We start from the raw sequence: 24,537 nt of genomic DNA on the forward strand, positions 1-24,537 counted from the left end.
GGAGTGGCTTTACAACAACTCCTTGACTGTTCTTGAATGACCCTGTCAGAGCCCTGACTTAAACCTAATTGAGCATCTCTGGAGAGACCTAAAAATGGCTGTCCACCAACATTTACCATCCAACATAACAGCACTGGAGAGTATCTGCAAGGAGGAATGGGAGAGGCTCCCCGAATCCAGGTGAGAAAAAGTTGTTGCATCGTTTCCTCATGGCTGTATTAAATCAAAAGGGTGCTTCTACTAAATACTGAACAAAGGGTTTGAATACTTAGAATCATGTGATATTTAAGTTTTTCTTTTTTAACAAATCTGCAAAAATGTCACCAATCCTGTTTTTTTCTATCAATATTGGGTGCTGTGTGTACAATAATGAGGGAAAAAATAACTTAAAGGATTTTAGCAAATGGCTACAACATAACAAAAAATTCAAAATCTAAGTAGGGTCTGAATACTTTCCGTACTCACTGTCTATCATAAAGTAAAATGACATAATAAAAAGTCTAGCATTTCATATTAGGCTCTTTATTTTGTGCTATCACAAAATACATTATTTACTGTAATACTTTTTTATCATTTATATGAGCACAATATTACAAACCATTATATATGCAGACAGAAACATGACAGAAACATGAATAACAGCATCATGAGGAAGATGCAGTTACATTGCTTTATTTTTATGTTGCACCTGTAATGATTAGTTTTTGAAAAGTGTTTTATGGTTTATTAATATTTATTTTATATTTCCGTGTTTTTAATCAAACTGAAGTTCCAAATCAAGTGAGAAATATAATCATATATGAATGCGTAAATTTCTGTGTGTATACTTTAAATGTAAAAAAAATTGTTCTTTGCTGTGGTCAACATATAACACTATTAATTGATTGAATTTTACAGAAAAGGTGTTATACAGTGATATACAGTATATCATTATCAGGATATGAGATGACTTGTTTCGTGATATGAGATTTTTGTCATATTGCCCATGCCCTAATATTTAATATGACTGAACAATATGAAAGAACACTTACATTTGTTGATCTTGCCTACAACAGCAATCTCTAGGTATTTCTTGTTGTCCTGCTTATCATAGAGACCAAATAAAACGCCTCCGAGTTTGGGTGGCAGCATGAAGGTGGAGGTGATGTACAGATCTCCAACCGTCTGCAGAGCTCCAGACAGATTCTCTATAGCTGCTGCTGTCTGACGGACATCATGAAGCTCCAGCACATTGATTACTGAGAGAGAGGAGAGTATTACAGGTTAGATAGTATACAGTTTATGCACATTTATAAACTGCCTTCACTGACATACTGCAGAACAAGGGCAAGAACAAATTAACCTGCTTGTGAGTCAAAGGAATTTTCCCAAAATGACAATTCTGTTGTCATTTTCTCACTCTACTTGTTTCAAGCCTCTTTGAGTTTTTTTTTTTCTACTGTTGAACACAAAAGCAAATAGCTTAAAAAATATTTGAAACCTGTAAACATTGACCTCCATAGTATTTGTTTGTCCTACTATGGAAGTCATTGGTTACAGGTTTTCAGCTTTCTTCAAAATAACTTCTTTTGTTTTTAACAGAAGAAAGAAACTCATAAAGGTTAATAACCGCTTAGGGGAAAGTCACTTCATTCATTTCCCCTTCAGCTTAGCCTGTATTTCAGAGGTCATGACGGCGGAATGAACCGCCAACTATTCCATCATATGTTTTACGCAGTACTGGGAAACACCCATACACAGTCATTTACACATTTACACTACAACCAATTTAGTTTATTTAATTCACCTATAGCAAGAGTAAATAGTAAGTAAATTTTCATTTTTTGGATGAACTATCTTTTATGATAGATGTTGTGTCTATGGTGGAAATGTTCTGCTGCTATTAAAGAACAATTTCAATGGTTTTACAATGGAGAATAAAATTAGAGGAATTTGGATTTTTTTCCCCACTTTTATTTACTTTAAATCTGTATTGTAGGACTTAACCTCTTCTCTGACAACATTTTAAACAATTTGTTTAAATTATATATATATCACTATATATATATATATATATATATATATATATATATATATATATATATATATATATATATATATATATATATTAGTGATATATATACATGCATATACATACATATACATATATACATATATACATATATATATATATATATATATATATATACATATATATATATATATATATATATATATATATATATATATATATATATATATATATATATATATATATATATATAGTGATATATATACAATTTAAACAAATTGTTTAAAATGTTGTCAGAGAAGAGGTTCACTAAGATATCACTAAGATATATGTATATATATATATATATATATATATATATATATATATATATATATATATATATATATATATATATATATATAAATAATTTTTTTTTTGTTTTTATTTAGGTTAGTTATTTGAATTATGATAAAAAGTGCATGGAGCTGTCAGTACTTTTTTTCTGTTATTGAACCAATTTCATTCATTCATTTTGCTTCGGCTTAATCCCTTTATTCATCAGGGGTAACCACAGTGGAATGAATCGCCAACTTATCCAGCATATGTTTTACACAGTGGATGCCCTTCCAGCTGCAACCCAGGACTGGGGTACAGACTCATTCACACACATACACTACGGCCAATTTAATTTATTCAATTCACCTATAGCAAATGGCTTTGGAATGTGGGAGAAACCGGAGCACCTGGAGTAAACCCACGCTAACACAGGGAGAACATGCCAACTCCGAACAGAAATGGCAACTCACCCAGCCAAGACTCGAACCAGCGACCTTGTCACCCCTGAACCAACTTGTATGTATATTATTTCCTAAACAATAAACTGTTTCAAACTATATCAATACTAAAAAAGTCAATAAAAGTCACTTTGTTAAAATGCACATTTGATTTTTCAACATAAAATGCCAACAGAGCAGAGATTAGGGTACCCTAACGCAATTCATAACCATAAAACTAGTAAATCATAAAATATGTAAACTGTTCATTGACTTTATTTCTGAAGCACAGTATTAAAAAAAAAAAATCTATGAGATATTTGAAACAGAACACTGATCACAGTTTTAAAACACTTTCAGATTATGCCAAGTTATTGGCATTAATCTGGCGATAATTGTCTTAATTATCTGACAAAACTTATTTCCCCCATCTTTGCAAGATGGTGATCCCTATTGATAACGGAAACCCTCTGACAGCAAGTTTTCCAAATGAACACCATAATATGGTGGCAATTAGAGCTCAAACACACAGCAATTTAAAGCCCTTGTGAAATCAAAATTTACAAGGTTTATTTTTCTTTATTCGTTTGGTGCACAATTCATTCTTGCAAGTTAAACTACTAAGGAACAAATGTTGTTTATCTTCAGTCAAATACTCACAACACACGAAAATACAAAAATGCTCTGCAAGAAAAAGAAAACAGTTGGGTTCATAAACTTTCCTAGTCCTTCTATTATGATCTGCATTATTTTGTGTTTAGTTTTATGGGATTTGATGTGGGTGTGTTGTCAAACGGATAAAAATGTTTTCTTAATTATTATGCTTTTCTATTTGCATGTGTTTGCTTAACTTGCAGTGCATTTAAACTATCTCACCCACCATACTAATTGGACCCTTTCAGCCACAGCACTGTGATTTCTAATTTTGTATCTTTATATGTCTATGATAAACAAATGCATGAGAGGCCAGGATTATGTGGAGAATTACATTGGGTAATTGCTCAGCATTTATTTAGCAGATGCTTTTATCCAAAGCAGGATGTGCATGCAGAAATTACCTTTAAATGTTGTATTAAACTATCAAGTCAAACACAAAGGAATAATTTATAGGGTCACTTATGACCCATAAAAAGTACATTTTGGACATCCAGTCTTTGTACAGCTTTCACTCAATTGCCTGATATCTCATTGTTTGGATGTAGACTTTGAGCAGTTAGACTGGGTCACTGAGGGAGCATGAAATGAGACAATAAAGTACAATTTAGAGGTAGGAATGAGCAGTTTAACAGGGATACTACCCCTTTATGTTAAGAATGTGAGAGAACTGATATTATTTAGCATCATTTGTTATTTTTAGTCAGATTTTTTAAAAAGCTGAATAAATCCATTAGAATAAACTAAACTACTACCACACTAAATGTATTTTATAGTACATTTTAAGATGTGCATTCAAATGTAAATAAAAACTCACCTTTAATTTCGGACGATTGAGAAAAGTGGACAGCAACATACAGAACAAGCAGGTTTGGCACAATTTTCCTCAGCTCCATCCTCTTGAACCAAGTCCAACAAAAGCCTACTGTTTAATAAAGCGAATGTAATCCAGTTAAGTTCCTCTTTGTCCGTCGTAAAACACAAGAACAGCTCGACGCATCGGCGATCTTCATAACATTACGTTCACCCTCTGACCGCTTTCTCGGCGTCTCTGTGACCTAAGCGGCCCGGGGTTCAAAGAGTCTGCGCGGGTGAGAGTCTGCGGGTCCACCGAGACTCTGCAGCGCAACACTTTCTTTCCCAAATGAGAAACAGAAGTTGAGCTGCAGGCGACGGCAGGGGGAGAGATAACGAGGCTTGTCAATCAACCTACAACTATTTATTGCGGGTCTCTCCCGCTGCGTCTTCAGTTTACCGCGCTGAGCTCCTGTCTGACTATTGAATTTCACCGTGCAAAAGAAAATATCTGTCAAAGTTTTGGTTTCCGACAACTAAATATAGATCTGAGCTTGGGTTTAGGAAATGTATTAAGAAAGGCAAATTAATCAGGCTATATTTTAATGCAAGATGTGGAATCAAAGAACCCACAACGGGATTGTTGCCGTATAAATAATATAAATTTCGGTTTAGGCGGTTATAAAATGATAAATATTTGATTTATAATTATAATATCAATCTATTACTTAGCCTTAAAAAATTAATAGGCAAAATTATTATGGTAATGCCGAATGTTTGATTCTGATTGGCTGATGAACGTCCTCCGGTTAGCTATCCATTTCCCTGTAAACAGACAGCTAAATTATTTCCTTATCACTAGCTTACATTAAATTATTTTTTTGAGACCTATTTCACAGCCTCTAGAACTATATATTTTATTACAGTTATTATGATGTAAAAGGGTTCCTTATTATGTAAAAAATACTTTTGACCGAAATAATAAAATTTCCAAATTAAGCACACTAGTCATGGCACATATTTCTATTATATTGTCTCTGCAACAATGCTACAACCAGTTTCATAACAGGAAGCCTATATGGAAAACTTTGTCACTGACAAACTAAACTGTGAGCTGACCTTGGTTGACCCTGACACAGTAGTAGTAATGTTGAGTCTTTGTACTGACATTTGAAACACTCTCACATTACATACTACATACAGAGGCCTCAAAACCCAAGAGAAGTGGATGGCAGCAATTTTCAACTCAATTCTGAACTTGACGCTAAATGGCAGCATAATTACAAGTCTACCAAGATCAGGATATATATGAAGAGCAAAATATATATGAAGATCAAGATATTTATGAAGAATATAAATAAAAGTTAAATACACTGAAGCTGTGTAAACAACCATTTCATCCTGGGATCATATCTGCACATTTATAGCCCACTTAAATTACAATTTACTGTACAATTTTGGTTGCTAGTAAGACTATGAACTTACAAGTGCAAAAATAATTGCTATTGTAATGTTAAAATACAGCACAATTGTAATTATGTATTTACAGTAAGCATGTAAATTTAGTCTGACTGAAAACCAAATTTGTATAACTGTAAAGGTACTTTAAAGAGCGCTATTATGAGCCCCATATTTTGGTTTTGAGGGTCTCCAACAACAGGCTGAAAAGCATACAAGGGCAAAAAAACCTTATAATAGTCTTATATTCTGCATTTATTATTACCTAATTATCCCAACGACTCCCATATGCGCGATGCTAATCTGCTCTGATTGTTCCGATGACACAATCTGCTGTGATTGGTTGACTGCATTCACGTGTGTAGGAACAGCTGATGGTGGCCATAGCAACGACAAACAGCAGAGGATTGCAAACTCAGAAACGCATTTAAATCAGTAAATAAATCATCATGCGTCATGTTTTCAACATGGTTTTAGACGCAATATGTGACTATAAAAAGTTAACCATATACAATACAAGCTGTAAGTAACAAAACATAAATAAATGCATATTTTGCTAGCTAGAGAAAACAAGGAGGCAACCATTGTAATCACACTTACACTTCTAAAATAGAAGAAGAAACTGATCCATGAACTGTGTACTGATAAAGTTCTTGTCAAGCTCTGACAAAGTCCCATGCATTAATAGTCTTTTCTGACACTTCCTTTAACAAATGGCCAATGAATCCCCATTGCAGGATAGATTATTACATTAATCACCAAAACATTCACCCATCTTCAGCCATGATCAGTCTCACATCCACACACACTCAGCTAGTGTTTGAAGAGAAAGGCACGTTCATGCTTTACCGGATCCAGCACTTCATATTTGGTATTGTTTCATGTCGACGTCAATACGAACAGCCAAAAGATCTGGATGAACAGCAAATCATCTTCTATTAAAAAAAATCAATTTTTAAATATGGTGCACTTTCAGATTTAAACCTCAGCCGGATGTTTTCATTCACTTAAAGCCGTGTTACACACTGTATGGAAGGTCATTTTCAAAAACCCATAATAGAGGCTCTTTAAGACTGTACATTAACATAGTTTACAGTATTTATTACAGTGTAGTTCATAACAAGGTTGATCATTTCACTTAATTAACCCTAAATGTATATTAATTTAGTATTGTTTGTATATTTTTTACCCTCAAAGTGTCATTTACTATCCATTTATTAGCATTGTGCTCAGGTAAAAATATAGATTTTTATTTGGTTTGCTTGTGTACTTGCTGAATTATTTCAAGGAATAAATTACAATATTTTAAGAGTATTTAATGGAATTAATTAAAACTTCATTATTTCATTTACCAGAAACCAAAACTATTATATTACTGAATATTCATAATATATACACAATTATTTTTTGTGTGTCACCCCAAGATTTGGTGTGGTCTTACTTGGCCACCCCTAAGAACATTTTCTGGGGGTGCCACTGATTGTGCTCTAGACCACGGTTTCATTTATAAATCTACTTTAACATTCTATTTAAAAAGGATCTTTTTTTTTATTAAAATGTCACAATTGAATGGTAGGGTGATTAAATAAACAGCATATTTTCTGTTTCGTATGAACTAACCCTTTAAAACAGGGGGGAAAAAACAGCAAAAAGAGAAAGTACATTAACATAGATTTTTTAATAATTATTATTATATATAAACCTGCAAACAGCTCAGTCAGTAAATGTGTAATTCTGTCATAATTACACTGTTGCACATCTTGAGAAGGCTCAACCCATATGAGCGACTAAATGGATGACTCCACTGGGCCTCAAGTTTCCACTGAGAGATTGGGAAGGTAAAGGGTTGTATAATGGCCACAGACTCCAGTTTAACTGCAATGTTTAGCATGAAATAATAAAGTTTTCATTCTCTGGAGAACTCTAAAAACGGTTTGATTTACAAATCTCTTGGTCTTGAGTGGTCAAAGAGCTCCTAGATGGTTGGTTTAAGATAAGAAGACAAATTTACTCTGCACGTTATCTTGGAAATGATAATAGCTTGACAGTCTGTTTAGTCTGCAGGAAGGCATATCAGGTCACTGCACCAAATTATTTCAATATTTAGAGTTGAATATAAAGTCGAAAAGTGGTGAAATGCTACAGCGCAGCTGTTAATGTTGACAGGCCTTTATGATTTCTGTTAACAGTCTGTTTCCATGATGATGTATTTATATTCAGCTATGAGAAAGACATGAAGTCACTTGAAAAGTTTCAGCTTCTTTGGATTTATTAGTTATGTGTTAGAGTATAATGTTAATATTTGTTTTATTCTATAAAAGTCTGAAAACATTCTCAATGATAAATTAAAATGTTTTTCTTCAGAGATTTTCTTTTACATTCGAAAAATCACAATTAGTCAGCATATTAAATTCATTTTGTGTGATTGAAATTTAGGGCTATTTCACCAAATATCATGAGTGAAAAAAAAAAAAAACAAATAAATAATAATAATGATAAATGTGTATGGGCGTCACAGTGGCGCAGTGGGTAGCACGAACACCTCACAGCAAGAAGTTCACTGGTTTGAGCCTCTGCTGGGTCAGTTGGCATTTCTGTGTGGAGTTTGCATGTTCTCCCCGTGTTCATGTGGGTTTTCTCTGGGTTCTCCGTTTTCCCTAACAAGTCCAAAGACATGCAGAATAAGTGAATTGGTTAAGCTAAAATTGTCTGTAGTATGTGTGTAAATAAGTGGGTTGTAGCTGTAAGGGCATCCACTGCGTAAAACATATGATGACTAAGTTGGGGGTTCATTCAGCTGTGATGAGCCCAGATTAATAAAGAAACTAAATGTGTATATGTGTGTGTGTGTGTGTGTGTGTGTGTATACTGTTGAAGTCAGAATTATTAGCCCACCTTTGATAAAATTTTTTTTTAATATTTCCCAAATGATGTTTAACAGTATCTTCACAGTATGTCTAATAATAATTTTTATTCTGGAGAAAATCTTATTAGTTTTATTTCAGCAAGAATAAAAGCAGTTTTTCATTTTTAAATACCATTTTAGGGTCAAAATTAGCCCCTTTAAGCTATATACTTTTAAATTTTTTTTCATTTTTATGCAATCATTTATATAATTTATTTATTTTTTTATAAATATTTTTTTGCAAGGAAAATAAAATAAATTCTAATTCTAATTTGAAATTACTTCTAATTAAAAAAAATTAAAATGACCTTTGGCATGAGTATACCCAGCATGATCCCAGGAAACCCAACAATTTTACAAATTGTCAGAAAAGTGGCTTATTTGTACAAATTCAAATGAAACTGTAGAAATTTAAAAACAGGTGTGCTACCGAACCCCACCCTTACCATAAAACTGCTTTTTGCTTTTAAAAAAAAATAAAGTTGAAAAACTGACATCCAATTATAAAGGATGTCTCCGAGATGTGTCTTTTTCTTTAATGGTCCATCACGAAATGAAGCCAATCACAGTAGCAAAGTCTACAATAGTAAAAAAATTAGCGCCTATGATCAAATAGATGTTAAGCTCGATAAATTATGCATGTTTATGATAGGAAGTTTTTTTCTGTTTTATTTTTTTAGAACACACTTAACTCCTTATAAAACCCTATAGAAACAGTTATTGGAAAAACCCAGGAGATAAATATATATATATAAATTATGTTCAACGATGTTGCAATATATGGTATATGGCACTAAACAAACAAACTGTGATTGGCTGCTTTGGATGTCAGTCAATGAAATTTGCAAGTCTAGATCTCAGTAGATGTCAGATTGTAGGTCTTGCTAAAAAGACCAGCTTAAATGCAGACCAAGAGATAAAAGAGAAAACAGTAAGAGATATTTTAATGACCTGAAAATCAAGTCGAACTTCCTTCTTGTGCGAGACCTGACGAATTACAGATCGGTATATAGTAAAGTAACAATAATATTAACAATAATTCCAATAAAAGCACCAATATGTGGCTCGCTTGATGCTACTTCAAGTGAGTGATTCAGGCAGAGCGCACTGAAGCATGATGGTTTAAAAGAGATTTAAAAGAACTGAGGTAACTGGGAGTGCAGCTCTAGTCTGAATGGCCGAGGAGCAAGAATGTGGCACTAATGCCATGTTTACTTCTTTATTTAGTCCTCATCTTCTTCATCCCCATCTTCATGGCTGGAATTCTTCAGCTGTGGCCGTTCTCGTTTGATGGTTATAATCCCGGTGAGGACAGCGTAACCCAGCATTGCCCCCACAGCAAACAGAACAGACAGAATCTGGTTGCGACGCATGTGGGGCTCATTGTCGAAGTCACTGCTGTCAGACTGAACATGAATCTTGCGAGCTGGAGCCTCTGAAAAAGAGATTGTAATATTTAAGTGGATTGGTTAATAGTTGTAATGTCTGAATTTAAATTCAGATCCCTTAATTTGGACTAATGAGTTAACAGAAGAAAAAAAAAACTCATTGCTTTTACACCACCATACTGCAGGGGCAAAATGAGGCTCAGATATTATTTTAAAGTCCATTCAGAAGAAAGTTCATTCAACCCCAAATCAGAAAAAGTTGGTACAGTATGAAAAACGCTAATAAAAAAGAAAAGTAGTGATTTCTAAATTTTCTTTAACTTGTATTTCATTGCAGACAATACAACAAACATTATTTAGTGTAATGATTTGTAATGTTTTCGCTTTTCAAAATAAACACATTCCAATTTGCAACACATTTAAAAAAAAAAAAAAGAGTTGGGACAGGAGCAATTCAGGGCTAAATAATGATGTGATTTAAACAGGTGATGTTAACAGGTGATTGTAAATATGACTTACAAAAGCAGCATAGGTCTAGTCATTTTAAAGATGGGCCAAGGATTGCTAGTTTGCCAACAAATACACCAGAAAATTATTAAAATTTTTAAAAACAATGTTCCTCAAAGAAAGAAAGAAGACATTTAACATTCAACAGTGCATAACATAATTAAAAGATTCAAGGATTCTTAGTGCGTAAGAAAGAATTTCAGTGCATAAAGGAAAGCTGAACAACCATGATCTCCCATCACTCAGGTGGCACTGCATCAAGAATCATCATCTATAAGCGATATTGCCACATGGGCTCAGGACTACTTTGGCAAACCTTTGTCAAGAACCACAATACGTAGTTACATCCACAAATGGCAGTTAAATGTGTACTGTACCAAAAGGAAGCCCTTTGTTAACAGTGTCCAGAAGTGCCGTCAACTTCTCTGGGTTTGTAGACATCTGTGATAGAAATCAGTATTACAGGTATTTTTTGGGATAAATGGACGATGTGTGCTCCCGACCACATAAAAAAAAGATCATGTAGATTGTTACCAGTAACAAGTTCAAAAGCCATAGTCTGTCATGGTATGGAGTTGCGTCAGTGGCTTTGGCAAAAGTAATCTGTGATGGCACCATTAATGCTGAAAAGTACATAGAGCTTTTGGAGCACAATATGCTTCCTTTTTTTCCAGGTATGTATATTTCAATAAGACAATGCAAAACCACATTCTGTACACAGTACAAGGTCCTGGCTGCGGAGGAAGAGGATACAGGTACTTAACTGGCCTGTCTGCAGTCCTGACCTGTCTCCAATTAAAATGCATAGCGTATTTTAAAATCCTAAAAGGCGACAACGAAGACCCTGTACTATTGTCCACCTTAAGACTTTAGTTGTGCAGGAATAATGGGTTAAAAAAACTCCCGAAACACATCATCACTTGGTGTCTTCAGTCCCAAAATGTCTTTTAAGTGTTGGAAAGGAATGAAAACATTACACAGTGGCAAATGCCTTGCTGTTCCAACTTTTTAAAAAAATCAAGAACCAAAATTGGAATACATGTTTTTATTAAGTAAATTTATATACCACTTCTTTCATTTTTTATTTGTGTTTTCCATACAGTCCCAACTTTTTCTGATTTGGGGTTGTGTTTGCATTACATTTATAATACTATGTATAATGTCTCAAACTATGTATATTATTAACTACTACTACTACTACTACTACTACTACTACTACTACTACTACTACTAATAATAATAATAATAAAATGTAGCAAAATCTTTTAACACAATACCCACCTCGTTGATCAGAGGGGAAGTAGAGCAGTAAGATGTTGCTGCAGAACTGCTCCAAGTTGTTCAGTGAGTTCAGGTGCTGCTGGAGTTTTCCATTTGGCAGCTTGATCTTCAACAGAGGAGCTAGGTGTGCAAACACATAGGCATCCAGAGACGAGGGACTGCAAGCACACACACACACACACATATATCATGTGCACACTTCTTTCTCTCAAAAACAATCAAGTACATGTGCAATGACACAAAATTAGTGTTGCTCACGAGTCTCCAAAGAAGAATTTCTGTGATCCCAGTCTCTGTGACAGGAGAGTCATACATTCAAATGCATCACGATAAAGCTGCAGAACAGAAACAGAAACACATACTCGGTTATACTTTCCAAAAACAATCTATCAAAACTGCTGGCAGTCACTGTAAAAAAGCAAATGTATATCTGTCTTCACTCAAAGCTTAAAATTAATCAAACTTTATTTGCCATAACCTTCTTTTAAACCCACTAAAGCAGCGATAACTCAAAGACATGTTGCTAGGGTGAGGAGTCATCTGACCCAATTCTTTCTATGTTGTGTAAACACATGATGGAGATCCAGTAAAACCATTCAGGGGTGAAAATGTAGAGCACCAAGAGACTGTCAAAAACAAAGATACATGCACACGCACATATACATATATATATACATACATATACACATATACATATACACACATATATATATATATATATATATATATATATATATATATATATATATATTAATAGTATATAGATATATTAATAGAGAGAGAGAGTGAGAGAGAGAGAGAGAGAGAGAGAGAGAGAGGGAGAGGGAGAGAGGGAGAGAGAGGGAGAGAGAGAGAGAGAGAGAGAGAGAGGGAGAGAGAGAGAGAGAGAGAGAGAGAGAGAGAGAGAGGGAGAGAGAGAGAGAGAGAGGGAGAGAGAGAGAGAGAGAGAGAGGGAAATGGTTCTCCAGTGCACTGCCTGGCCAAAAATAAAAATGAAAAACGTTTAGAGTTATGTAAGCAAATACAGAGTGGGTAACTGTTTTTTATTGCAGTAATTCATATGTTTCTGGATTGTTGTATTGTTGGCAGTAATTCTAACCATAACTGATGCAGTGTGTAGCTTTTTTATTTCTTAAATATGTCAGAGCACATATCTCATGGCCATATTCCAGGATGACAATGAAAAGACCAATCAGCCTTAAAACAGTGAAAGACAGTTTCATTTTCACAGATAACTTGGACAGCAACTGACCTGAACATCAGCCTGAAACATTATTCACAGACAGGAAAAAAATATTCAATTATAAAATGCATAGTTGGGCAGCGCAGTGGCTAGCGCTGTCGCCTCACAGCAAGAATGCCATTGGTTCGAGCCTTTGCTAGGTGAGTTGGCAATTCTGTGTGGAGTTTGCATGTTCTTCCTGTGTTGGTGTGAGTTTCCTCTGGGTGCTCTGGTTTTCCCCACAAGTCCAAAGACATGCGGTATGGGTGAACTGGGTAAGCTAAATTGTCCATAGTGTGAATGAGAGTGTATAGGTGATTCCCAGTGATGGGTTGCAGCTGGAAGGTTATCGTAAAACATGCTGGATAAATTGGCGGTTCATTCCACTGTGGAGACCCCTGATTAATAAAGGGACTAAGCCAAAAAGAAAATGAATGAATGAATGAAAATGCATTGGTTCTTTATTCTGATTGGTTGAGCTATGTTCTGAGTTGTTGTAAAATACTCTACAAACATACGCCAACCATTCCAGTATAATTACTGACTTTTGTTTTGTACACGTTGTAATTAAGTTCAAGATAAAAACACGTCATACAACTCCATGCTGTTCACATCTTCAGACTGGGGATTATCAATCTCTATAGCTACAATAGCCAAAATGAACTAGCATGTCATTCGTTTATATTCACATTCCCTTTGTGTGAAAAAAAGGTAAATAACACATTTTTACAAACATTAATATGATGAAACAACTGCTCCCGTTGTGCCAAAAATACACCTTAGCTGTTATAAAATGACTTTAAACCACAGCCTCTGGGGGTTTATTGCTTTATCACAAACTCTACAGTATCACAATAACTTTGGTTTTGGCCTGACAGTGTATATATAACAAGGATATAATTATGCAATAAACAATAAAACAAAAAAGGGTGACGATGAAAGATTATCACAGTGAAAAAAATAAGTGGATTCTTGTGATCTCAAAGCAGAATTTTCAGCATCGATACTTTATTCTTCTCTGTCACATGATTCTTCAGAAATCATGGCAAGTGGCTGCTGATAAGTTTTTCTTCTTAATATCATTTAATCCTTGTGTATTGTTAAAATTTACTACCCTTTCATTATGTTAGTGGCTGTTTTGGCCCATTTACTTCCATTATAACCACCCACCCACACCCACACCCACACACCCACACACACCCACACCCACACACACACACCCACACCCACACACACACACACACACACACACACACACACACCCACACCCACACCCACACACACACACACACACACACACACACACACACACACACACACACCCACACACACACACACACACACACACACACACACACACACACACACACACACACACACACACACACACACACACACACACACACACACACACACACACAATATTCCATATAAAAACCAGAAACAAATTTTTTTTGCACTGTAACTAATGATAAGGAGTAGAAATTACAGATTTCACCAAACAGTGAAGAATGCATGATAAGTTGGGGCTCTATTTTAAAAATCTAGGTGCAACGTCTAAAGTGCATGGCACAGAAGCAGAAGCAAGGGCGTGTCCAAATTCACTTTATTACTGCTATTTTAAGGATGGAAAAATATGGTTTGCACTGTGGCGCATGGTCTAACAGGGTTGTGCTTAATGAGTTCTGGGTGTGTTTTGAGCATAATGTGCAAACCACATGTGTAAACCAACCAGAGTCAGTTTAACACACCATCTGCCTGAGGATAAAGCACGAGCCTCCTCCATTTGGCCTCCTTACTTTCTCTTAACTTTACTTTCTTGAATAAGGCAACGGTGTTGTATGCACTCAACTGAAGCCATGCATTAGCCAATATATTTAATTTAGTTTGTTAAGGGCAAAGATTTGTTTCAAAACTATTTCTAAATTCAGATCTAATTTCCAGCAAACGAATAAATGAATAATAATAATGAAGTCTGGGCAAAAAAACTGAGTTTTATCCAAACACATGCACTATTCTTATGCCCCATATGGTGATGCAGACGTATCCAAAACCCGACAGGTGGACTAATCTAAACTTGTTTTTATAAAAAAAAATATATAAACATGCATGTAATAAATATTACTAATAACAACAACAACAACAACAACATTATATGAAAGCAAATTATCATGCATTACACGAAAAAAGCCCCCCTAGATGAAGGCACGCAGGTAGTTTTTTATATTTAGGTAGAAAGTAATAATTTTTGTAACATTTCAGTCCTTTAAGCTTCAGTGTTTGACCATGTGAGAGTTGCAGAGAGCTAGCTGCCGGATATTAAACAATGTATACGCTTTTAATGCGCACAAGTAACGCGCTTTGCACTGGATTTTAGACCTGCTTTTAGCTGGTCAATTGCACAGTCTATTTTAGTTCTTAAAAATAACAGTGCACCAACAATGCGCCTTAACACCCCTCCTTTTTAGATTGGAACACCCATGAGTGGTGCAAATGGATTTGGCTCAAGTGGATTTACTATTTAAACAACGTGTCACAAAGCGGGAAAATTAGGATTGTGCCACTACAAAAAAAATAGCAACAAATCAGGCCAAACATATTGTGCGCCTTATTGCACCAAGTGTATGATAGGAACCATAGTGTCAAGACTTAACAATCAAACAATCTTGTTTTAAAATGGATATCAATGGGGCACAAACAGCCACTAACATAAGAAAATAGTCAATTTGCCCAGACTGTACTGTTAAGTTTTTTTTAACAATTCCAAGGCATTTTCCAAAATGTGTGTCAAACTAATACTTGTCACAAAAACCATTGCATCTGCTGAAACACAGATAAATACATTTGTGGCCAAATTAAGCCTCAAAAATCAACCAAGAGTGAATGAAAACATCTCACACAAGGGTTAAAACTTAATTTTTCAGCTTAATATTTCTATAAAAATCGAGATACTTTATTTCTATTTTGGCAGCTATTTTTTTTATTAAATCACATAAAGCATGCGATTTACAGAAGTGATTTATATCTGCCTGTTGTCTACTATAATGTGTTACATATTAGCATATACGCAATAGTGTACGCCATAATGTTTTTTTCTCATGTTACATACATTTCCTTCATAAATATGTTTGGCATTTTAAATTTTGAAGGAGAGCACATTTCTCTAAAGTGAACTCTTCATTGTTTTCTCTTCCCCCCTCACCTCACCTCTTTCTCCAGCTGTTCTCCAGGCTCCAGCACTGGGTCTCCCCTCACCAGTCTCAGCTTCTCCAGCTGCTGGCTGTGCATGCGGTTGGGCAGCAGGAAGTTGAGAGGGAAGGGGATGTTTTCTGCATACCAACACCGTGTAACATCCACATAGTTTTTAGAGTCTATCCACAGCGTGTAGACCTACATGGAAAGAAAAAGATCAGAAAGTTTCTCAGAACTCCAGATGAGTTCCACTAAGACTGTTAAAGTCTCAGTTTTACAGTTTTAAGTGGAAAACAGGATCTGCAGCACATCAGTAAAACATGATAGATGTCCTCAGGGGAACAGTGAAAAGAATTTGAATGGTATCATCGTGAAGCACAAAAAATATACTAGACTTGTGGACAGTACAGGTCCAGTCTATTTTAAAGGGATAGTTCACCCAAAATTTTTAATTTAGTCAACATTTACCTTTACATGGTTTTAAAGAGTCTCTTTTCTCTGTAAGAAGATATAAAAACATGTAACCACTGACTTCCAAAGTATTTCCTTTTCCTACTAAGGAAGTCAATGGTTACAGATTTTCAGCATTCTTCAAAATATTTTCTTGTGTGTTTAATGCAGCAACCAGAGAATCTCAAGTTTTGAAAAAAGTAAATGATGGTGAATAAATGATGAGAGATTTTCATTTTTAGATGACCTATTTCTTTAAATTAAATAAAAAAAAATGAAGTACTGTGGTGTAATTTTAGACAAAATTAGGCTAAAATTAATTAATAAAGGTTCGGAGTTTATCAAGAGTTTGAAACAGCTCGCCAAAGGAAAACTTTAAGAAAAGTGTGTTGCTGTAGGCAAATGTCTCTGGACAACTGTTGATCCATAGTAATTATGTTATACACTAGCAAAGGTCTTGTCGTCTATCCCAGTTGTAAGTGCAACAAATAATAACGTGACTTCAAGTTGATCGTTTGGAAAAGTGGCAGAAAGTAAATTTTTCTGATGAATCATCTGTTGAGCTGCATCCAAATCTTCACAAATCCTGCAGAAGACCTATTGGACCCAAGATTCTCACAGAAATCAGTCATGTTTGGTGAAGGAAAAATCATGGTTTAGGGTTAGATTCGGTATGGGGCGTGCGAGAGATCTACAGAGTGGATGGCAACATCAACAGCCTGAGGTCACAAGACATTTGTGCTACTCATTACATTACAAACCACAGGAGAGGGCAAATTATTCAGCAGGATAGCGCTCCTTTTCATACTTCAGCCTCCACATCAAACCTCCTGAAAGCAAAAAAAGGTCAAGTGCTTCAGGATTGGCCAGCCTAGTCACCAGACATAAACATTATTGAGCATGTCTGGTGTAAGATTTATTTTGGTAAAATAAGCATAATCCTGAGGCCTTTGCCTTTCATGTAAGTCACTTCTGAAACCAAATAATCAACTAGAAGTCAAGTTATTATTTGTTGTTCCTAAAACTTGGATAGGCAACAGTAATGTGATCAGGTAGTGTAGGTTTGTGTGGAATCTTTTGAAGATTTGCCAATTTTTTTTTATTTTCATTTTAGTCATTCTTATCATTACAAGCCTGTGTTCCAAAACATAACACATCTGAATGCATGATAACATGATAGCATTTGTTATTGCTTGTGTCGTCTGCCACTTTTAATCATTTATGGTGTAAGAAAAAAGAACTACAGTGGTTTCCCTCACTGCAGCAACTTCTATTAATATTACTGATACTTGCATTTCAGAAGGCGATTAAATTCTTTAGAAAATAGAATGGAAAATGTGCTTTATTCACAAGTTACTATTTGCCTCTTTGGATAATTATACAATTATTTTTTTTAAACTGTAAAAACAACTCATGCCACTAGGCCGCTCAAGGCATGCGTACACACAAACCAGTGCATTAAGTCTGCATACAAATCATGATTCATCATAACATTCATATTTAAATAGGTTAAATTTAACAAAACAAAAAATAAATAAAATAAAAACTCATCAGAAATCACACTTATACAACAGACACATACTCTTAGATGTTTTATAATCAGTGTTAAGAAGTTGAATCGTAGCACTATTATAATTACATATATGTATAATTTGTTTATAGTGATGATAAATATTGGTAACCCTTATAGGTTCATTAGTTAATGCATTTACTAACATGAACTAATCATGAACAACACATATACAGCATTTATTAATCATAATTGAACATTTACTAATGCATTATTAACATCCAAGTCCATGCTTGTTAACATTAGTTAATGCACCATGAGTTAACATGAACTACCAATGAACTACTGTATTTTCATTAACTAACGTTAACTAGCATGAACTAATACGGTAGTAAATGTATTGTTCATTGTTTGTTCATGTTATTAAATGCATTAATTGACATTAACTAATGAACCTTATTGTAAAGTGTGACCTAAATATTATAATTATGAAAATTAACTACTAATATTTTTGAAATTTTCAGAACCTTCTTTATCATGTGGATATGCATCTTGATCTAATGGTGTTATTTTTCTATAATTGCTAGATTTCTAGTGTCCTAACTATAATTATTTTGTTCTCCAGCCAAATTGTTTAACCAGTTTAACTCAGCTGCTATTTTGTTTTTTTTGCCTGGATTTTGCCTACCCAAATTTAAAAGTTTCCCAAATCCACATGCAGAGGTGTAAATGCAAAAATTTGGTATCATTTTAAAGAAAACCCTTTGAATTTTCATAAAACACAATTTAAATTGTTTAAAATAACTGTATATGTTGTCTGTGTTATAATAAACACCTAAAAAAACACCTTTTTTTTATGAACTCAAATTTGAAAGTGTACCTTTTAGGTACTGTGTGGTCTAGCGTGCTGTAATTAATTTTGGTGGTTCCTGCACATGTCTGTAATCATAAGAAAAAAAGAAAAATGTCTCTACCATTATCTATGCAAAAGTTATTGTATTCCAACTGATGAGAGGTGCTATACAAGCCACAGGGACCTTTTCAGGATTGTTTTCATATTTCACTATTCTTTTGTTTAATCAAACATAATTTACTACGTTTGGACCACATCAGACACTTATGTATATTACTTATGCACATCACCTCAAAAACAGAGGAGAATGGCCAAGAAGCACACAGCATAAGATAAGAGATAACAGCTGTCTGTACTATTTGGGGCTGCTTATTGATCATGAATGTATTGTTTTCATTTCTGCGCCATGGAAACACTGCGATTCATTCGGCAACTGTTTGATATGTGAAAATAATTCAGTAAAAAGAATGCAAGAACCATATATGCTATAACTTGTACATGTGTCATATGAAAAATATGAAAACGAACCAATGTAAAACACCCAGCTCGGGTATCCAAAATACTGTGTATTTAAGTGTAAATAACTTTTGTACAGTAGAATAAAAACCAAATTAATGCATATGTGCATAAAATTTAGATTCTACACTTTCAAACGAAATCACTTACGGGGGTCTGGTGCAATGCTAGCCCTTTAAATCTTAAAGCAAAAGTCAATGATGTCACGGACCAGGTAATGGATCCACAGAGTTTAAGCGGTTAAAGTGATTTTTCTCAGATCCACGATTTAGTGAGCTAAGGCCTTAAGAATTATAATAAACTAATTATAATATAATATTATATTATTATATATTATAATAATAATAATATTAATATTATTACTATAATATTATTCATATCATATTAAAATGTATTTATTCCATCATATTTTGTGTCAAAAAAGTGACATGAATAATCTTTGCAATTATTACTGATTATGACAAAGCATGTTTTATATTTTCTAAAGCCGCTTGCTTTAAAGGGATAGAAAATGCCCCCAAAGTGTCAATTACGGTTCATTTACTCCCCCACAGGTCATCTAAGAGGTAGGTAGAATATTAAAGAAGATTTTGAGCTGAATCTGTGATCCTTGGTGATTCATATTATGGCAGTGAAGGTTTTTTAGGATAAAAAAAACACATACAAACAAGTTTAAATGATTAGCCATGGCTCCTGAAGACACACTGAGGTCTTCTGAAGCAAATTGATCAGTCCGTGTAAGAAACTGAACATTATTTACAATATTATTAGTTTTAATTCACAGCCAGGTCAAACAGTTCTCAGTGAGTGTGTGAATGTAGTCCGATCTCTTTTGATGATGAAAGCAAGAGGCACGCTTTGACGGGAGGTCAGGGGATGCAGTTTGCTGCATATCACCAGCTTTCCTGCTTTTATCTACCGAAGAAAAAAGGTCACCATATCTTAGATGATCTGTGGGTGAATAAATTAACAGGACTCTTTTTTTTTTTTTTTGGGTACTAACTACCACTTTAACAAATAAGGTGCAAGAAAAAAATGACTTCATAAAAATAAGATGTTTCCTTAACTGTTGTTTTCTCACAACCAAGATTTGCGTCATATTCTATTATTAGGATGAATTAAAGCATGCAGCATATATTAACTTTTTTTGTCTCTTTTTTTTCTTTAAATAATTGTATTTGTATTGCTAAAGGTGATCTATAAACCAAACTTCTTCTCTGAGTGTGACATGCCTTGCATACTAATGTAGCATTTTTACAGAAGTAGAAGGAGCTGATGGAAATGCAAAGACCTGAATGTCTGAAATTAACTTGCGCTCTGCAGCTAAACTTCCTGTGAGCAGAGATGGATCAAAACTGAACACTGAATATGTGCAGTTAAGAAGTCTTATGCTTTTAAAGTTGTGCAGAGAATTCTTAGAAAAAGAGGATGTATGTATGGGTGCGGCCAATGGAGGACTGGAGAATAATTGACAAGTGACAACTTCCACTAAAATCCACCTGTTAATATCAGCTGCGTATAAAAGCTGAAGTAAGGAAATGTAAATTAGTGTGCACCTCCTGAAAGTAATTCTTGCATTCCTATAGATAGGATACCAGAATTCAGTTCATCAAATTACTCATTTGTATCCAATATATAATTATTACAAATATAATTATTATAATTATTACAAAAATAAATTATTCCAATAAATATTTAAATATTCCAACACTGTTCTGGTTTGTCGATCCTTTTTATAAACAAATAACCAAAAAAAATGTAATGCAAAAGAAGTGAACATTGAGGTTTATCTTTATTGTGTTATATATGTTATATACGCTATATTATGTTTATATACAGTAGATGATTGTGTTTTATAGCTCATTTCTCACCAGTGCAGGTAGCAGTTTTTCTTCCAGTAGAGAGACAAAGGCAAGTGTATCTGCACCCTCCTTCGCTGATAAATCATAGTCTGCGTTGTACTTCTAAAATAGACAAAATGTATCAACCATCAAAAAAAAAATGTATCAGCCAAGAACACTTATCAGATTTGCACTGAATTATACTCTGAATTGATGGTAAAAGTGAAAAGCAGTGTCTAATAATCCCAGCAGCAGCTCCAGTATAACAGCAGTTGTTAATGTGACTGTTGGCAGTGAATGTAACGGGCCATAATGCGTTTAGACATGATAAGTTTGTCTACTGCAATGCCAAAAAACTCTCTCAAGGATTAAGTGGATACAATGAGGAAAGGGTTTTAGCAATAAAATGGGAAAGTTTCCAGAGTTCTTTCATGAGAGTGACTTGGACATGTTGTTCATGCTCTTAACTCACCACTAACAAGCTATAAAAGCTCATGCCATACCCACCCCGCCTTTACAAGACACAGCAGCTGTTATTGGGAAACCGTGATTCTGACAGCTAACATGACCAACAATGGCTAGAATTATTTAAATGATATGGGTCTTTTTTTAATTGTGAAAACTGGCAAAGCCTGTTAAGTACTTCTCTTTTAAATAACCTGCAAACATTTGTGGAGCAGAGGAAAATTTGACTTTCTGCTTTACTTAAAGTTTCATATTCAGGGATAATTTCTTTAAAGGGCCATGAAACCCCCTCGTTTCAGCAGGGTGTTTTCACTCCTCTACTTTGGAAAAAGTCAGAAAAGTGGGCGTGTCCAGCTCTGTTTAGGGGGGAGTGTCGGAGGAAGAAAAGAGGCTTGGTGTGGGAGTGTCTATTTGGGCACGCTGAATTTCAGAGTCAAAACACACAACCACAGCGGACAATGTGACTGTGTTTACATGGACATCTGTAGTCGAATTATTTGCCAAATTATTAAATGGTGGACTTTAACTGCAGTTTGACTCTTTCATTCAGGGAATTCATTCATGTCCCTCCTGACAAACGTGATATTTGATTCGAGGAACTGCTCTAAGCGTGTATTTTTCATGCAATGTTTGATACCGCACGGCGAATGAGAGAAAAAAAAAAACTCAGCATTTCCCGGAAATTTAGATGCACACGGCAGGTAGTGTCAGAAAGTCGCGTGTGTTATTCCGGTCACAAAATCCAACATGAGGTTATAGTTTAATTGTAACTGTTAGTGCTAACTTGTTTACACTCGGTGCAATAGTTTGTTTGATACAAATAAAATACGAACTGAATAAACAAAGAGCACTGGTCGCTCACTTACCAAATCTGTAGAGACAGGACAATCACCAGCAACTAGAGCCGCGTCTTTATTTAGAGGAGACTACAAGCGAATCCGGATCTCAGCGTTTGCAGATAAAAACAGCTCTCAGGTAAACAATAATCCTCTTTAGACACATAAGTTATTGTTGTCGTGCGTCGCGTACACTGTTAATTCACACGTGACGCCAGCTGCGCTCTCACAGAGAGAAAATGAAAACAAAACTTAACGGCAGCAAACTATAAAAGCAACACTTCACGCTTGTTTTGCCAACACAACGTGGCGTCTCTGCCGTCTACACTCTGACAGTAATGAATATTAATGAAGTTGCACAATAGAGCGCGCTGATTGGTTTGAACCAAGCTTTACTCATGCATTAATGCATCACACTGTAAGACGTAATAAGACACACTCTGGCACAGACGCCCAGTCTGCACGCTGGAATACAACGCTATTATGTCATGGCCGTGACGCAGCTTCAAAAAATCGTTTCAAACCGGAAGTACGAATTTGCTTGAAATAACGCAAAAACAACCAATTTACACTTTTTAGTGAAATATAGGTGTCCTTATAGTGTTTTTAGCAGTGTGGGACACATATATGACTGTTAACAGCTCAAAAAATGTGTTTTGGTGTTTCGTGACCCTTTAAAAAGTGGATTTTTAAATAGTAATAATTTTACTAAGATTTGTGTGTGAATTGTGATGAAATATTAGTATTGGCCATGGTCATAATCAATTACAACTGTTTATATTTATTTATTGATCAAGCAGAACTAAAATTAATAATTGCATCTATAAAGACACAAGATCTATACTGTATTATAAATGACAGATATAGCTACATTTATAATAGTGCTAATAATGATTATTTAATGATACATTTTAATGCACGTTCAAAATACACTATGCACTTTTGACTTATTTGACATCATTATAGTATTAATTAGTCGATCAGGTCATAAATAATTATAAACAGGAGTTTTAATTCTTTATGAGCATGGGCTTTATAGAAAGTGTTACTGAAATATTTCCTATTTTTGTTTTTGCTTTAGTACTTTGAAAAAAAGTCTATTTAAGGGTGCTGTGAAGAGCTTTGAAATGAGTATTTTTATTTGACGTTTGACAATGTCAAATGAAAAATTAAGGAACAGTAGCTCCTCCCCTTTTAAAAAACAGCCAATAACTTCGTTGTGATAAAAATTTTGTTTTATCACAGCTCTGCCAGTGAGAGTGGTTGAGGTCAAGCGGATGAAATGAAAAAGCAAATGAGAGGAATCTTGAAGAGACGTGACATGTCAGACACTAGAGAGCCTTCAATTGGTCAAGATTTAATGAGAAACTGAAGTATGAGGTGACATAAATAAAAAATGTTAATAGATTTAGGCATAAGTGACAAACTGCAAGCTTTGGATGTTTATATCAGTTTTATGTTTTCTAAGCGCACTTTTTTTTTTACTGTTTTTGAGCACACTAGCAAATAGATATCCATAAAACTAACAGACAGAAACTAACATCTAAAATGATTTATTTTAATATCTTGAGACTTTTAAAGACTTTATTTATTTGGTAGAAATTAAAATTATAAACTATATTTTCAACGTTTAATAAATGTATTTGCTTTTAATGTATTTTCAAAATGTAATTTATTGATGTGTAGCAATTATAGCAATTCTCAGAATCAGTACCCATTCTTAGATTTTTTAAAAAGATCTTTAGAGGCCCTTCTAATATTTAAACATGTCTTACTATCAGTGAGGGAAATAACGGTGCTATAAATAAACACCATTACTAACGATGATCTTTTTTCAGTTAGGAGTAATCAAATGAACTACTGTTTCCCCCGTTATAACGCCGTTGCCGTTACTGAAA

At 34.5% G+C, this 24,537-nt stretch overlaps 2 protein-coding genes and 1 long non-coding RNA gene across 9 annotated transcripts in view; 1 reads left to right on the forward strand and 2 right to left on the reverse strand.

Annotated features, from left to right (window-relative positions):
* Positions 1 to 6,014, reverse strand: part of thbs3b (thrombospondin 3b) — a 29,250-nt gene extending 23,236 nt beyond the window's left edge. The window contains exons 1-3 of one of the 3 annotated variants that reach the window (XM_073931042.1): positions 5,939 to 6,014; positions 4,238 to 4,345; positions 1,032 to 1,238 (exon numbers count right to left, since the gene is read on the reverse strand). In XM_073931042.1, the coding sequence (XP_073787143.1) occupies positions 1,032 to 1,238; positions 4,238 to 4,316 (286 nt within the window). In that variant the 5' untranslated portion in view covers positions 4,317 to 4,345; positions 5,939 to 6,014. Of the gene's footprint in view, positions 1 to 1,031; positions 1,239 to 4,237; positions 4,567 to 5,938 lie in introns of those variants that run through there. The other 2 variants (XM_005170062.5, NM_001045214.1) reach the window with 2 other exon arrangements.
* On the forward strand, positions 5,225 to 8,157 carry LOC141379096 (uncharacterized). The gene is made up of 2 exons (XR_012395078.1): positions 5,225 to 6,869; positions 7,306 to 8,157. It is a non-coding gene; the product is annotated as an uncharacterized lncRNA (long non-coding RNA).
* Positions 7,333 to 24,537, reverse strand: part of mtx1b (metaxin 1b) — a 41,762-nt gene continuing 24,557 nt past the window's right edge. For 2 of the 5 annotated variants that reach the window (XM_073930489.1, XM_021467980.3), the window contains exons 4-9: positions 21,369 to 21,461; positions 16,184 to 16,366; positions 12,013 to 12,089; positions 11,755 to 11,912; positions 9,794 to 10,013; positions 7,333 to 8,330 (exon numbers count right to left, since the gene is read on the reverse strand). In XM_073930489.1, the coding sequence (XP_073786590.1) occupies positions 9,802 to 10,013; positions 11,755 to 11,912; positions 12,013 to 12,089; positions 16,184 to 16,264 (528 nt within the window). In that variant the 5' untranslated portion in view covers positions 16,265 to 16,366; positions 21,369 to 21,461 and the 3' untranslated portion in view covers positions 7,333 to 8,330; positions 9,794 to 9,801. 5 annotated transcript variants of the gene reach the window in all.

The sequence above is a fragment of the Danio rerio genome, chromosome 19, assembly GCF_049306965.1.
Source record: "Danio rerio strain Tuebingen ecotype United States chromosome 19, GRCz12tu, whole genome shotgun sequence".
Lineage (NCBI taxonomy): Eukaryota > Metazoa > Chordata > Actinopteri > Cypriniformes > Danionidae > Danio > Danio rerio.